The 17,126-nt window shown below is 52.1% G+C and overlaps 1 protein-coding gene across 2 annotated transcripts in view; it reads right to left on the reverse strand.

The window, feature by feature from the left end:
• Window positions 1–1,574: 1,574 nt before the first annotated feature.
• Window positions 1,575–17,126, reverse strand: part of DET1 (DET1 partner of COP1 E3 ubiquitin ligase) — a 48,687-nt gene continuing 33,135 nt past the window's right edge. The window contains exons 4-5 of one of the 2 annotated variants that reach the window (XM_077871825.1): window positions 10,844–11,003; window positions 1,575–1,871 (exon numbers count right to left, since the gene is read on the reverse strand). In XM_077871825.1, coding sequence (XP_077727951.1) covers window positions 10,862–11,003 — 142 coding nt within the window. In that variant the 3' untranslated portion in view covers window positions 1,575–1,871; window positions 10,844–10,861. Of the gene's footprint in view, window positions 11,004–17,126 lie in introns of both variants that reach the window. The other variant, XM_077871821.1, reaches the window with a different exon arrangement.

Consider the following 17,126-nt stretch of genomic DNA (forward strand, 5'->3'; position numbering starts at 1 on the left):
CACGCTGAGGCCCTTCCTCCACATTCCCAGCACCCAAGACCCAGGGACCCTGGAGGGAGGAAGGAGAGGAGTATAAAATGGGCTTTTCTAGAAAATAGAGTGGATGGAGGAATGGGCAGGAGCAATAGATAGTGTGGAGCCCGGATAGTGAGGACAAAAGCAGGAGCTCCAGGCAGAACTGGCTGCTCACCCATCAGCTCTGAGCCCCCCCACACACACACACCAAATGGGAGCGGGAGGCTGGGGTTCTAGAGACCCAACGGGAGGGACGCCGGCTCCATGGGCAGAGAGGGCCAGGGTGGAGAGCATGGCCAAGGGGAAGGAGCAGCACGCGTCCAGAGAAGCATCGTTCCTCACTTGGGAGCCAGCCGAAGGAAGGGCCCTGCTGAACACAGAGGCCATAGGCCTGGACCCCAGGGACTTCATGCACAGGCGCCTCTTGAACGGGGAAACCACTGTCATGCAGGGCTGGAGGCAGAAAAGACCACATCCGGGGCACAAATTTATTTATTTTTTAAAGATTTTATTTATTTATTCATCAAAGACAGAGGCAGAGACACAGGCAGAGGGAGAAGCAGGCTCCACGCAGGGAGCCCGATATGGGACTCGATCCCGGGTCTCCAGGATCACACCCTGGATTGCAGGCCGCACCAAACCGCTGTGCCACCGGGACTGCCCTGGGGCACAAATTTAAGAGGAAAAATATCTCCCTGCTGCCCTCTCTTCTTTCAGCAGGAGCTGCGAAGGTTTCCTTGTGACCCTTGACTGAAAAAACCCACTCGGAGGCCTGTCGGGTCAAGGCCAAGGCTAGAAGGAGCCCTGTGTCTCACTACATGTAAATGTTATTCGCGAAAAAACACGAGCGCTCACACAGCTCCTAAGAACCACTCCAGGATTTGATAGGGTTTAGCCTTTACTTGGTTGGACAGAGGACACCTGGACAGATTATCCAGCAGGGCCCCAGCAAGAGACAGATGGCTGGAAAGGTTTTGAAGAGAAGTTGAAGGAGGGCTCTTTACAGAGGTGTGGGCAGGGGTGAGAAAACAAAGGTGCTGGAGTGCTCAAGGATTAGGAACAGGAAGCCATTCCCACCCGAGGCTGGCAGGGCCAAGGTAAGGAGGTTCCCAGAACCTGGCTGCAAGGAGCACAGCCTCTGCCAAAACCCAGGCCTGGCCCAGAAAGGAAGGAAACGCCTTGACTGTGCCCACCCACTCTCTGATCCCCTGCGGGGCGTCCCAGAGGCTGAGCCCAACCAGAAGCAAGAAGGGAGGGGAGCAGGCTGGTGTGGTTAGAATGGTGGTCTTTGTTCTTCCTGAAGTGAAATCCTCCATACGCTGTAGCATCAGAAAACTTATCAAACCATGAGACACTCCTAAGTCTGGGAAACAAACAAAGGGTTGCAGAAGGGGAAGTGGGTGGGGAGATGGTGTAACCGGGTGATGGGCATTAAGGAGGGCATGTGATGAGCACTGGGTGTTATACTATTTGTTGGCAAATTGAATTTAAATTTTTTTTAAAAAAAGCCTTCAAAGAAACTGTACAAAAATTAAATAATGACTTCAAATGAAATAACATTTAAAATTAAAAAAACAACAACACATGCTTTTATTTACAGAAGGGCTTTGAAATGGAAGATAATGCTCAAGCACAGAGAGGACACTGGGAGCCATACAAGATCAATGGTGTTGGGCCCAGAAACGGATGCCTGGTGCTACCGCCAGAGCCGGTGGTCAAGGTGTGCAGGAGAATGTGCACTGTTACTGCGAGCTCTCAGGGCATGCTGCTGTGTCCAGGCCCAGGGAGGCCAACGAAGGCCGTGCTCTCTTCATTAGGTCTTGGCCTCTCAAAGACTCGGCCCCTCCTAGGGAAGACTAAGGCACATTCACTGAAGCCTGACCAATTAAGGCAGGTAGCATTGACTTCAAACGCTGGCCACCCCGCCCCCTGCTGCCACAAACCCTTCTCAGCAACAGGCCTCCTGGTAGTCCTGAGAACACAGGTGGGCTGCATGCTTGCACTTCCCCCAGGCAGAGACGGAAAGGGGCAGAGCTGGGCAGTGGGTCCCGAGTAGTTGCACAAGCAGAGTATTGGCATCAGCTTGTGTGAGACACTCCCTCGCTTCCAGGCAGCAGGCCCTCGGATTATTTCTATGAGTGCATTCACAGGTTTGTTCCTACAGGCTCAGAGCTGCTGGCCCAGGACTGGTTACATCAGGGAAGCCTCTACGCAGGCAAAGACAAGTACAACTTCTTTCCTTTCTGCATAGATGCAATGTTTTCCCATCTTTGAGCCAAGGTCATCACCAGACACCAAGATGTATCATCACCACCAAAATGAGCCTGCTTGACATGAGAGCCCCTGAATGCTAGCAGAATCTCACTGCACTTGAGGAAAAGCCATTCTCCAGACACCTCTGCCTGCAACCTCACCCTGACATGTCCATTCAAAAGAATGCATATATACCATCCACTTGGGCCCCTTTATCATTTCTCTCTATGCATTTTTTCCTGTACCCGATAAATATCTTGCTTTTTAAATCTGAGGAGTATCAGCGCCAAGTGATTGGGAGCAGTCACTGCCAAGGCAGAAATTTTCTGTTCAACCAAATTAGGCAAACATAGGTTATTTTGCACAAACAGATTGGGCCCTGGGGGAACAGAGATGCCACTGGCATGACTGTCCTGTATGCAGTTCACAGTCTAAGGAAGCTAGACAGACACAGGGCCAAATTAGAAAGAAAGAAGTTCCAGAAAAGAGGTATGAATGGCCCCTCTGTTTAAGGGATGCAAGGGAAGGCTTGTGTCCCTTAAGAGAAGATGGCAGGCAGAAGCAACTGGATCAGCATCCTTAGGATTGGAAACTGGCAAAGCAACCAGGCCCGAGTTAAGGAGGTAAGAGCTCGTCAGGTTACCAGGTACAGGTTGGTTGCTCTGGGGGGTCATAGGGTTCAGACCAGATAGGAAGACAAATGGAGGGAAGAGCTGACCGGAGGGTGAGAGAAGAGGAAGGAGTCAAACACAAGAATAAAGAGCAGGTTCAACAGGTGCGAAGAAGGGGAAGTGGGCGCACAGAAGGCTGTAGAAGGAACCTGAGTGGTGGGGACTCTAAAGCTCACTCCTTTACAGGTGATGAAGTTGGGTATGTTGTCATCTAAAACTGAGTGTGAGTAAATCTCAGGTTCAAGGTGAGAAACTATGAGCTGTAGACAAAGAAAGCTGTCAGTCTTCACTGCTGAGGCCACAAAGGGAAGTCAGGGCCATAGCCCTGGTCTGCACGGGAACCTGGGTCCCAGTCTGCTCTGCTTCTAACCTGCTTTCATAAGGAATACAAAGGCCAGAAACCATGAAAAGATGCTCAGTCTTACTAGTAACCGGAAAATGGGAATTAAACTGCATGACCGTTATTCCCCACATGATGCTAATCAAAGCCATGGTGGCAGTGAGACTGCCCAGGAAAAAAAGGTAGAGAAGGAGGAAAACAAGAGGCCGATTGTAACTGCTGGAGGACGAGGAGGCTGCAAAGGAGGCAGGGATGAAATGATCAAAGAGGCAGCAGGCGTGGCATCTCAGAAGCCAAGGGACAAAGTGCAGGCTGTGGCTAAGAGCTCTGGCAAGATGAGGACAGGGCAACACCACCTGGATTTGGCGATGCAGAGGTCACCACCTGCCAAAGAGAGAAGAGCTAGGAGAGAGTGGGAGGCGAGGAAGGAGGCTGAGTCTTCCAATAAAGGCTGTGTCACGGAGACAGGGAATGTGCCAGGATGCCAGCACTCTTCCCTGAGACATAGTGGGTCCAGATCCAGGGCGTGGAGGTGCTCTGGACCTCAAGGAGCAGATGGAGGTGGCTTAGATCTGGGGAGAGGCAGCCCTTAACAAGGGGGCAGGAAGCCAGGCCTCAGGGAGACCGCCCATGTGGGGCTCCCAGTGATGGGCGCGCCCCCTGTTAAGCTGGGGACAGCGATGTTCAACTGGTCACCACCAACAAAACACAATGTCCTTGCAAGCAGCACACAGGGAACATTTCTTCCCCCCGCAGTGCATACAGTCGTTCGGAAATAAAACGTGCTGTTCCTCTCTGAGCTTTGATTGCAGGGAAGAGAAATAGCTAGAGCCTCTTCAGAGGAAGGTTCAGCAGTGTCTGTCAACTCTTAAGATATATAGACCTCTGGCTTCAGAATGCCCTTCTAGGAATTCACCCTACAGGACGGCGCTATCCCAGAGAACTCCCTGTACCCTGGAAATGCTCCATATCCTTACCACTGGCTTGTGAGCCACCAGCCCCACGCAGCTCTCGAGCACTGATGTGGCCAGCATGACTGAGGAGCTGGATTTTAAGTTTTATTTGACTCAAATTAATAGAAATGTGACTAGGAAGACATTGCTGGTGGCGACTATATTGGACAGCGCAGCTTAGACTCTGAAGCGCTGTGAGTAATGGCAAGATACAGCAGCCTCAATGTCCCATCAGTGGCGGGCCAGCTAAAGACATCAGGACGCATCCATATAATGAAATACTAGCCCTGAAACAGGCCAACATGTATTGCTAAGTGAAAAATAAAGGGGTGTGGAGGGGGACAATGTGCATAGTACAGTTACTCATTTTTGAACAAAAGGACAGGGTATGGGTACATAAATATATGTGTTGAGTGTCTGAAAAGACATACCCCAAAATGGTAGCATCTCAGCAGGGAGGGAAACAGTATCTGAGAAACAGATGGAAAAAAGACTTCACTTTTTACCTTTTCCATCCTTATGATGGGGTGCCATGTACACATTGGTGCCTATACAGATTAATGAACAAGCCAACTAAGGGACGCCTGGGTGACTAAGCGGTTGAGCGTCTGCCTTTGGCTCAGGGCCTGATCCCAGGATCCAGGATCAAGCCCCATATCAGACTCCCTGTGGGGAGCCTGCTTCTTCCTCTGCCTGTGTCTCTGCCTCTCTCTATGTCTCTCATGAATAAATAAATCTTAAAAAAAAAAAATCTTGAATGAGCCAACTAAAATAGAATAAAAATCAAAATGAAGGACTGGTTTGTAAAAAAAAAAAAAAAAAAAAAAGGTATAGAACCTGCAGAGTTGGGCATTATATAAATTATCTGCTAAAGTATGCACATAACATTTTTAATAGATACTTGAAAAGACCCTGTAATGCCCACCCCACCCCCATCCTGCTGGTGGTCGAGTGTTTGGGGGAAGACATCTGACTTGGCTTGGAAATTTGTTCTGGTAATTAATCTGGCTTCTCCCCTCTGCCTGCCCAGGTCCAAATTAAATTGTGCACATGCTCTGCGATTTAGCATGAGTCTCGCCAGAGAAGCTGGCCTCTGTTGCTTGGCTGGAAGGAGGGGGCAGACAAAGCAGGGCGCTCCGTTTCCATAGCACCCAATGGCAGCTTAACCATTTGGATTTGCGTAATCCCATCGAACAGAAACAAAATGTCAACTCAGGGGCAGCATAGTGTCCAGGGTCCCTGGCCAGCAGAACAAATGTCGTCTAGACCCAGTTGAGCAAAGACTCCACACACAGGCTGTCGGGTCACGCTCTCCGTCCCCCGTCAGACTTCGGTTTACCCCTTGAGTCAAAGAGGGGGTTGAGTGGGATGCGGCTCTGGCCTCCCAGGAGCCTGCAGCTCATGTGTGGCCGGGAGGAAAGCCAAGGCCTTGACACACGTGACCGCATTGGGGGAAAGCTTCAGGGGTGTGACGAAGGTCTACCTGTGTGTCCTAGAAAGGCAATTAGCTCTTCTGCCCCAACCCTGTGCCTTCTCCAGGGCTCCCCCGGCTGCCCATCCCTTCTAGCCTGCTGAGGTGGGAAGGGCTCAGCCCTTAGAGACCATCTCTGCATCTGTCTGAACCTCAGCTTCTCACCCTCAGAGGGCTGTTAGGGACATTTGCTAAGATAACCGTGTACCGCATGCTGCACAGCGGGTGCTCATGCAGGGTGCCCCTGCCCCCCTCACACTGCACGCTGTGGGGACCCGGCTGGGAACACAATGGTGAATGCAGGTGCCTTCTTGCAGCCATCATTAGCATTACTTTTCAAAAGCTTTTTTTTCCCCTGTGATTTTAATCAGAAAATGTTCTGTAGGAGCCAATCACCTGTCCTCCTACTCCCTTAAATCCACTCAACTGTAGATTAAGCCAGATTGTTAAAAATTTGCAGCCAAAAATTAAATTAAAAAGCCAAATGACTCAAGAGTCTATCCCTCAGGGGTCTTTCTTCCCTCCCTCCTTCCTCGAAAATCTATCAACACTCAGATACAATATGTGTGAAACCTGGTTGCTGCCCTAAGCAGCTTAGAGGCTAATGTGGGGAGAGACAAATTCTGGAAAAGTCTATTGTAATACCACCAGTACTACCACAGAACAGGGGCACTTGTGTGTGTGTGTGTGTGTGTGTGTGTGTGTGTGCGTGCATGGATGCACACACATGCAAGAACATGTGTGATAGTTCAAGGAACACTTCCTAGAGGAGGTGACATCTGAGCTGAAAATAAGAGTATGAGAAGGCAGATGCTGGGGGTGAGGGGCGAAAGGGCCTGTTTCTAGCAGAGGATGGCATGAACGAAAAGCAGAGGACAGAGATGACACAGTATGTGCAGTAAATTGCACACAGCTCAAAACATAATGTGAGGTAGGGAGGCTCTCTCGGGCCGAAGCATGGTCCCCAGAGATCTCAGGTCTTAAGCCTGAAACCTGTACATGTCAACCTCGATGCAAATCGGGTCCTTGCAGATTGTGCTTAAGGATCTCAACATGGGGAGATGACCTTGACGATCCCGATGGGCCCTGAGCGAGATCACAGGTATCCTTATAAAATGGAAGACGACTCTGACTGCACCACAGACAGAAGAGGGAAGGCTGTGCGAGCACAGAGGCAGAGACTGGAGAGGATGTGGCCACAGCCAGGGACCACCCGGGGCCACTGGAAGCTGGTAGAGGCAACGAATGGGCTCTCCCCCTGGAAATGAGAGGAGAACCTGATGGAGGACAGCAGCAATCAGAACTGTTGGCAGGGCCCATCCAAGAGAGGCCCGGGAGGCAGAAGTCCTATTTCTGGGTGGAAGAGAGCTGAGAAGCAGCAGGGAGGGTCTCACAGAAGGGGCCGGGGTCAGGGGTCTGCACAGACATGCAGGAACAGGTGCACCCTGGGCAGACCCCACACCAAGGGGCAGGGGGGCTCCCTCCTTGGGCTTTGCTTCCCAGGCCCTCGAAGATGGGGCTCGGCCACAGCAAGGACCGCCAGGACGGCTCTGCAGCCCCTCGCTGTGTGAGCCGAGGACAAAGCTGCTTCCAGGCAGGCCGGGACAATCAGGGGATCCTGACAGCACGTCCCAGGGAGCAGGGCTTTTTTTTTTTTTTTTTTTTTTTTTTTGGTCCTGTCAGGATTGGGATAATTGGAGCATTAACGGAAATGCATTTCTCACCTATTTTCTATCTGATTGAAACGTACTTTGCAGTCATTTAGAGCCCTCACACCCCCTATAATCAGAGCTCACTCGGCTCTGACGGAGGCAGAAAACTGGGTCACCGCGTGGGCCCGGGGCCTCCAGGACACCACACGCAGCGTGCAGGCCCACTCACCCCCCAGGTCCCCCAAGGACGCAGCTAGCTCCAACAGCCCCTCGATGAGGGGCAAGTCCAGGCACAGACCCTGGATGGAGTCTAACAGGATCCGGTTCTCTTCCTCTCCTCGCTGCCTCAAATCAACCCTGTGAGACCCGCCTCTCAACACCCCTGAGCCTCCATCCCAGGAAGATTCCAAGGCTCTGTGGGTACTTCTTAAAATTTCTTTGAATTTTTTTTTTCTGGTTCACATACAGTGTAATACGAATGTCAGGTGTACACTATAGGGATTCAGCACTCCCATCCATCACCCAGTGCTTGTCACAGCAGGTGCACTCCTTCAACCCCATCACCTGTTAAACTGTAAGAATAAGTCCCATTTTGATGGTTACCACTGTCTTTCAGGGATCCAAAGCCCAGCCAAACCCATAATGAAACTTCGATCTTGTGGCTGTCCAGAGCTTCTCCCCTTCCGTCTCCAGACTCTGACACTACCCTCCCAAGCATGGGGTAGGGTGGGAAGGCGGACAGAATGGGGCTCCTTCCTCAGTGTCCACTGAGCCACAGAAACCTTGGGGATGCCCCACTGACCCTGGCCCCACCCAATGCCAGCAGCATGGCTTACCCAACCCTGGCCCTACCCTAGCCCTCCTGCACCAGTCTCCCACCTCCCGGCTCCTCCAGGCCAGAAGCAGAGGCAGGCACCATTGTCTGTGCCCGAATGTTCTACCCAAGCTCCCAGAGGTGCCATCAATACTTTGCTCCCCAAAACTCTCTCGTAGAACCATCTTGCCTTAGAGGTGGCGTGGAGCAGGCTCACCGCTTTCCCGCAGCTAGGCATGCTTCTCTAGTCCTCTTCCATAGGCACCCTGAGCCCTGCCAGCCTTCCCCCCATCACTTGACTTCAAAGCCCAAAGCAGTCCTGGCCCTATGTAAGGTCTCACTACGCAGAAGATTTGGAAGGAAGAAGAGATCAACCCCATCCCGCTGATTTGGCTGAGTCGAGATATTGGGTTTCTTCCAGTTCTGCTGGTGTCGAGAGCTGGTGGTGGCAGGGGCAGTGGCAGTGTCCCCACCCTGGGGTCAAGGAGAGACAGGGATCTGAGGCCCCCAGGCCCACACTCGCTCTGAAAGCCCAGCCTTCCTGATGGGACAAAAGCACAGTTCCCTAGAGGGTCTGCAGGGATGTTCTGGGCCCCTCCGACAGCGTTGTAAACACCTAATCTCCAATAACAAATCCTCTTCAACCAAACACAGCTAGAGTCCTTTCTGTTTCCTGTAACTGTACACCTTTCTGAACTTTGAAGCTCTTCCTTCGCCGGATGGGGTGGCAGCTATTGGCACTGTTTTTCTATCTTTTATTAAGGTCTCACGTGGATGTGACTAGTCCTCATCCTTAACTGTGCACATGAGTACCCGGGAGACACTTGTTAAAATGTAGGTGTCTGATTCTATGGGTCTTGGATAAAGACCCAAGAGGCTGAATTTCTAACTAGTTCCTGGTGATGCCTTCGCCCTAACTCTATACCAGGCCTGCTGAAGAGCACGGCTTCAGGGCTTCAGACCATGAGGGTTCGTAGCATCACCTGCCCTCAGCTCTGGGCCTCGAGCTACAAAACCAAAGCACCAGGAGTTGGCCCCTTGACCATCCTGCACAAGTGGGGCTGGGCCAAGCGAGCAGGAGGCACGAAGGTGAGTTAGACCCAGGCGGAGCCCTCGAGGATCAAGTGAGAAGCTCGTACTGCACACACAGCCTGGTGGGCCACAGGACACAGCTTCCTGCCTCCTCCATACCTTGTGACTGAAGAAATCTCGCTTCCCAGACACAGGTCAGCAGTGCCTCCTGGGGGGACCTGGGTTTCCTTTCTGGGAAGGATGAGTGTAGAAGAAGCATGGGGAGCAAGGCTGGGATTCATGTTGGGGCTAGGAGGGGGTGCCTTCCAGGGAAGGAAAGTTCAGAGGGCTGCGGCTCTGAGCTGGGTCTCTGCAACAATGACAGCCTGGAGGACATGGTTGGGGGGTGGGGACGCGGCAAGGAACAGCAGACTATCTGCCAAGACGCCAGGAAAGGGGGCTGGCCAGCCCCAGGCTCTGGAAACAGCCCTCTGGGACAGTGTAGGGACAGGTCAGTGGCAGTCAGGGCAGGGGCAGGCTGGGAATGCTGCTGAGGCCACCGTGGGGAAGCCATGCAAAGGAGTTTGGGTCAAGCCTAAGGCTTCTGAGCAGGGCTCCATCAGAGGCATGACAGCACCTCGCAGCAGAGGGCCTCGCAGTAGAGGGCCATGGTGGCCTGAGGAGCGGAGACACAGGATAAAAAGGTTCTGAGTTCACCTGTCCTCCCGCTGGCCCAGGTTACTGGAGCCCAGCCTCGTGGGCCTTATTCATTATATTTTATTATCCATCTGTTCATTCAGCTGGCTTTCATGTTTCTTCAAAAGTTGGAATACTAAATGGAACCGCAGAAAAGGACATGTTGTCCAGTTTGACGACACCAGAAACTGTGCCTTTCAGGGGCAAATGGAAAATATCCACCACGGTGCTCAATGAACATGTGTTGCGTGTGTCAGGGGAATGAATGTATGAGGCCAGAGTAAGTCGCCTGGGGGTGGGGGTTGGGCGTCCAGAGGGGTCTGGGTTGCCCTGATCCAGGCAGTGAATTCCTGGGCAGCCTACCCCCTGGGACCATCCCCTCTGCTCCTGCACCCGCAGCCCAGATCTAGCAGAGTGCTGGGTGATCACTAGGAAGTTGTAGATCTTCTCACTGAAAGGTCTAACAGATCTCTCCACCTGATGTGGCCAGAGCAAAACTCTTTCCCTCTCCCTGTCTTACCTAAGCCAGCTAATGGAACAGCTGGCCCAGGTCAGGCCAAGACGCATCCTTGGTTCCTTTGCCTCACCCCTATGCCAAATTCATCAGCTGGTCCAGTTGGCCTTACCTCCAAATTAGATCTCCTTCTGACTTCTCACCGTGTCTACTACCGCCCTAGTCCTGCCTGGCCTGCTGCCCTGGCCTACTGCTGAGTGGCCTCCCTGTGTCCTCTTGCCCCTTCCCCCAGGCACGACCCACTTCCTACCCAGCAGCCAGGGAGATCTTTAAAACAACAACAACAACAACAACAGAGGATGTCACTCGTTTGTTACTTGTTTAGCTTCTGCTTGTCAGAAGGAATGTAACTTCATGAAGGCAGGCCCTTGTGGATTTATGGGGGGGGGGGGGTAGAGTAGAAGAGAGAGGGGGTACATAATGAGGGCTCAGCAACAAGAGGAGGGGGCTCACCTCTGGCCTCAGTACCCCTCACCAGCTCTCCACGGCTCCACACTGCAGAGGAACAGGAATGCCATCCAGCTGCTGACTGAGCCATTTTCCAGAAAGATGCCGTGAGAATGTTGGAGAGCATTCCATCACGTGATTTTTACAGCAGTTTTCTAGAACATTTCTGGAGAAATATTCCAAAACACTAAGTAGCAAGACTCTGGATTACCAACAGGGCAAACAGCTAAAATGACATGTAGGAATGGATTCTAGAGTGTTACCTGGAATTTGAAACCTCGGCCAGTGTCTGGTTCTGAGGGGCTGTTTCCAAAATGCGACAAAAGAATTTAGAAATGAAGGTGGGGGATTTTTTTTCTTATTATTAGATACTTAAGGACTATTTACTGAATGAACCAACTGCTTGTGTAATATGAAAAAGAAGGTATTCCCAGGGCAGCCCGGGTGGCTTAGTGGTATAGCGCTGCCTTCAGCCCAGGGCCTGATCCTGGAGACCCGGGATCAAGTCCCACGTCAGGCTCCCTGCATGAAGCCTGCTTCTCCCTCTGCCTGTGTCTCTGCCTCTCTCTCTCTCTATGTCTCTCATGAATAAATAAATAAAATCTTTAAAAAAAAAAAGAAGGTATGCCCAAAATGTCCGTCTAGCTTTAAAGTGTGAGACAGACTGGAACGGTTGCAGAAGCAGTATTCTGAAAAGGGGTTTCTAAGGAACCGTAGCATCCCACATACACCTCTAGAGGCTCATTCATGTATTCTCCTGGCCCCGAGTCATGCAGATATTTATTTTATTGTCCTATTGTTTGGAATGCATTTTTGATAACTGCTTCAAAAACCTTTGTGAAATGAGGCAGGAAACACAAGGGCACAAATGAAATCAGCGGACCCAAATCAAAGGAGACAGGAGGCTGGGGAAGAAAGGGGAATTGAGAGTAGGCCAGGAGAGACGGTCCGCCCCAGTTACAGATGCTGGGCCTGTCATTCTCATTTTACATCTTACTTTCTGGAAGGGAGAAGATTCTCTGATCAAAAGCTCCCTGGCCGGCAAGAGGTGGGAGATTCCATGGCCTAAGTGATGGCCCTGTCACCTCCTGCCGCCATGGGGACAGAGATTAGCAAGCGCTAAGCTCCAAGGGCGGGTAGGTGCTGGAAGGGCCAGCCAGAAGGGCCCACAGTGCGTCTCCACCTGATGGTCACTGAGGTTGCTGGGTACACCTAATCCAACTGTCACCATGCACTCGGCCTACTCTGCAAACAACAGCTGGTCAGGGCTGTGCTCCATGGCTGCCCATCTGCCACCCACCCTCCCCGGCCAGAGATTCACAGGTGTCTTTAGAGGCTCCTTATCCCTCAGAGCATCTCTCCTGTTCCCCCAGGCTTGGATCTGTACCTCAGTTGGGGATTTTCCATCCTTCCCACAGAGCTTCCTGCTGGCAGTGTGAGCCCTAGCTATGCCATCTGTCCTTCTCCATCCCACGTCATTCCCCAGGGCCCTTCACCACACTCAGGGGTGAGGGGCTGACTGGGTGGCAGACTCAGAAGTCTAATCTGAATTCTGGTTCCAGCTGTGTGACTGTTGGCACGTTACGTAGTCTCTCTGTGCCTGAGTTCCTCATATAAGGTAGAGACAATAGGAGGTGCTCGAGAGAGTTAGCTGAGAGGGTTCAGTAAGCTAACATACATAAAGAAGTTTGCACAGTGTCTGGCTCAAGTGGCCAAGAAAATGCCAGCTGACCTTCCAGAAGGCATCTTGGGCAGCAGACAGCCCCTTTAACTCAAGCAGGGCCTTCAGCTTGGTCTGTCTGCACTCCAGAAAGAATAGCCAAAGCAATAGCTTTATAACCCTCTTCAAAACGTGTCCTGAAACCTATGAAGGGACCTTAAGAATCTAGAAGAAAGACTACACAGCGAAAGGCCCACCTACTAGTATTGGCCTGTCAGAGAATTCCCCTCATTTGTTCTGAGTTGCTTTGCCATTCTATAAAAATTAGAATTATTTTGCCTGATTCTCATTACTCCAGCAGTAGATGATCTCGATAACTGTAGGCTACTTCCACATGCAAACTGTACTTAGAAGAGGCAGTTTTGATGCTAAGACTTCATAGTTGGGACTCAGGAAGGGAGCTGCCCATATGCACCTCTTGCAGAGCTGACCCCACAGCTCTGTTGGGGGTGGGCCAGCGGCAGAGCCTCAGCTGAGGCCCCTTCATGGGAGCAGGTCCTGCTCCCTACTAGAACCCATAAAATGTAGGATCCTGCAAACTCCAAAAAGAGGTTTGAATGCTGGAGGGGAAGCAAGCAAATGACAATGTATGGAAAGCAGAGCTGCAGGGTGAGCCCACTAACATCATTCGGGAATGAATGGAGGCCTTGAACTTGAAACTCTTGTGGGTGCCTTATGAGATTGCCCTCGGTTCTATGACAACTGCAGCCACTACACACATGTTCATATTTTCTGGAGAAGACACTGTCGCCCACAGCCTTTGTCTGCGTGGCCACCCCTGAGCCAGGCTTCCTGCTGATTTGTGGCTCCAGGGATGTGAAGCATGGCCTGGAAGGGGCCTGCGAGCTGAGGCAAGCCGGCCCTTTGCCCACACAGCAGGGCAACCTTGAGCTGGTGGCTTCCATTTTCACTTCATCAATAAGAAGCAGCTGGAAGGGAAGCCAGAACCAAAGGTTGTCGTCCCCCCATGGTCTCTCGAGAAATGGGAAAAAGGAAGCCTTTCCGTTCAAGGGTAAGAGGACCAGAAACTGCCTGGTTAACCCTTCCAACACTGGCTCGCTCCACCCAGATGCTGGAGGGGCCATGTGCTCCCTTACAGGGCGCTCTCTGCCGTGCATGTCAGGCCACAGACTGTGTGGGGCGTGCAGTCCCTTATTCCATCCTCATGACCCCAAAGTCAGTATTCTTGTGCCCATTTACAGGTGAAGAAACTGAGGCTGAGGGAGGCAACACAGTGGGGTCAGAGCCTAGGAAGAGGTAGCCTCAGAATTGGAGAGGCCAAACTTGCTGCCCTCACTGGATGCCTGCCCTCAACGAGAGGTGAAGTGAATGTGCCTCCAGCCTGCACTGGGGTCCCCGCAGGGAGCCCGCTTCTTCCTCTGCCTGTGTCTCTGCCTCTCTCTCTCTGTGTCTCTCATGAATTAATAAATCTTAAAAAAAAAAAAAAAAAGAGTTAATGAGCGTGTGGTTTCAAATACTTGGCACAGCAATTGTTATATTTTTTTCTCAACAAAACATTGCCGTGGGTGATTTTGGCCCTTCAATCCTGACCTCCAGTCTAGAGCTCTGGCTCTCCAGGCTCACTACCGGGCCTCCTGTGGATGCCTCACTGGGTGTCCCATGGCCCCTCAACCGTGTCGGATGCTGTCCCTTCCACGACAGCCTCTCCCTGGGTTCCCAGTCTTGGTAGGCACTGTGTCTCCCACCTGCCTAACTCATCCCTAAGTGTTCCTTCCCCGGGCCCCCAATGTACAACTGCTCTGCACCCCCTACCCCGCAGTCACTGCCCGGCCACCAGCACTCCTAACCACCCTCCATAGGCCACAGGGCACAGAGGCCCAGTCAGGTATGGTGGGCCCAGGAGCCAGCTGGGACAGGCCATGGGCAGTGGTGCCCAGCACTGAGAGGCAGCAAGCTGGAGGGAAACCGAGTTCTCAACCAGCTTCATCATCCAACAAGAACTGTCACTTCCAGAGCCCCGACTCTGCCACACCTGGCTGAGCCTCCAATAATACTCCAGGGTCCCGCTGCCGGGCCTCAGGAGTAGTAAGGTGGGAGAAGGCACAAAGCGGGCAGAGGAGGCTGTGAGAGGCGGGCTGGGTCCCAGAGGACAGGAGGGGCCCCCCTGGAGCCCACCTCTTAAGGCAGCTTTGCTCCCTGCTGGGGAGTGACAGAGGGGAGTGCAGAGAGCTCCACACAGACACCTCACTTCCTCTGTCACCTCCACAACCTCCTTGCCAGCCCTTCCCTGCCTCCTGATTGCCCTTACCACGTCAGATCCACTCTGGAGCCAGATAAATGGTTTCCCCGATGACACTCTGCGGGGCTAAGTGCAATCCCTCAGCAGGCCACCCCCTTGGGCACTCTTGGCCTAGGGGAGAACCTGGGTCTCTGGTCTTGTGTGCCAATCCCTGAACAGATCCCTCTGGCTGAGGTCTCCTTCTCTTCCCTCTCCCCTCCACTCCTCTCTCCTCACCAGCCTAACCCCCATCATCCTTGGGAACTGGGCTCAGGTGGCATCTCTGCCCAGAGTCAGCCCTGACCCCACCAGTGTGGGTCAGGCACCCAGATTTTCTGCTCCTGGACTCCAGGTGCACTGGTTAGTCTCTCAGTGAATCCCCAACCTGTCTCCTCGTCTGCCTCCCCATCTGTCCCATAAATGCAGGACTGCAAAGGCCACATCTTACTGGTCCTTTCGGCCCAGTGCCTAGCTCAGGCTCTGACACTCAGAAGCAACTCAAGAAACATTTGTGGAACAAATTAGGAAATGCAAGTGGACCCCTGCAGATGCAGCCTCCCTCACCACTGTGGATGCAGAAGGGTGTGCGTGGGGCTCCCACATGCCACAGGCTGATGGACAGGTGAAGTGGGGCCACACGAGCCAGTCTAAAGGGGTCCCACTGTGGGGCTCCTGATGGCAGCGTGAAAAAGCAAGATGTTTTACAAATCCTCAAAATTGTGAAAGCACCACATAGGCCAAATAGAGCAGGTCACTGAGCAGCACCTTGCCTCAAAACGTCCAGTTGCAGCCTCTGCAGAAGAAGCCCCTGGGAGGAATCAAGGCCTGAAGTCAGGTCCCTGAGCAGCCACCTCTCAGACCCCTTGAGGAATGGCAAGTTCACGTTCAAAGTGGTAGCTCTCTCCCCACGCCCTCTTTCCAAAGCCTCAGGAAACCCAGAGCAATTCGGGGGACACTGGGGATGACGCTTTCCTCTTCCCCTTGTCCTAGAGGTGGTGTTCCCAGGCACCACCCCCAAGTCCATTCTGAAAGGCAGGCTCTGCCTACTATGGGGCGAGACCATTCTCTCTTCCCCAAAGTCTCTCAGTGCACTTCACAATTCCAATGGACCTTTCTAGACCATGTCGCTCTATCTGTGCTATAGCTGGTGATGTTCTTTCTGTCTGCTCTAATCATGAGCTTAAGGGAGGGGTGGGATAAGTAGTTCAAGGGTCAAGAGGCTTTAGTACCACATTTGGCTTTGCAGGGATACCAGGTTCCGATCATTTACTTCTTTTAGAGAATTAGCCCTAGACCCAGGGACCCCTTGCCTCGTGCCCCCACCCTAGGCTGGTGACAGCAGGTGGACCAGCCACCCCCTAAGAGAGAAGCAATCAGATGTGAGTGCTGCATGTTGCTAGGGAGCCACTGGCAACAGCTGGCTGCGAAATAAGTCGTGTCCTTGGGAAAGCATGTTCCAGGCCGCTAATTAAATGCTGCTGCAGCATCTCCTCCTTCGGGGAGCTATAGAAATGTGCTGAATTAATGCAGGCAGGAGCGGGCAGGGAGCAGCGGGTGCACAAGCCCGAGAACGCCCCTCCTGTCTGTACAAAGGAAAGGCTCAGGGGACAGGAATGAAATTGCTAAGCCCCTGGAGACTAGTAAAGAAAATCCCGGCCTCAGACTACACAGCTCAACTGGCCCACAGGGCACCTACCTAATATCACCTCAGCTGCTACAGGTGAATTCACTGGCTAAGTACTATTTAAAAAACTCATTGAGGGACACCTGGGTGGCTAAGTGGTTGAGTGTCTGCCTTCGGCTCAGGGCACGATCCTGGGGTCCTGAGATCGAGTGCCTCGTTGGGCTCCCCGCAGGGAGCCTGCTTCTCCCTCTGCCTGTGTCTCTGCTTCTCTCTGTGTGCCTCTCATGAATAAATAAATAAAATCTTTAAAAAAAATTAAAAAATAAATAACTCATTGAATCCCACTTATGCATATATATCCAAAAGAATTAAAAGCAACTCAAAGTTGAATTTGCATACTCATGGTCACAGAGGCACTATTCACAATAGCCGAGAGATGGAAGCAACCCAAGTGTCCACTGATGGGTGAATGGATAAACCGAGTGTGGTATCCACATATAATGGAATATTACTCAGCCTTAAAAATGAAGGAAATTCTGACTCAAGCTACAATATGCACAAACTCTGAGGACATTATGCTAAGTGAAATTAGCCAGTCACAAAAGGACACAGGAAAAGACAAACGCTGTTCGATTCCACTTACATGAGGTTATTCAAGTAGTCAAACTCATAGAAAGCACAGTGGTGGTTGCCAGGGGCTGGGCAG

This window comes from Canis aureus, chromosome 2 (genome assembly GCF_053574225.1).
Source record: "Canis aureus isolate CA01 chromosome 2, VMU_Caureus_v.1.0, whole genome shotgun sequence".
Taxonomy (NCBI): domain Eukaryota; kingdom Metazoa; phylum Chordata; class Mammalia; order Carnivora; family Canidae; genus Canis; species Canis aureus.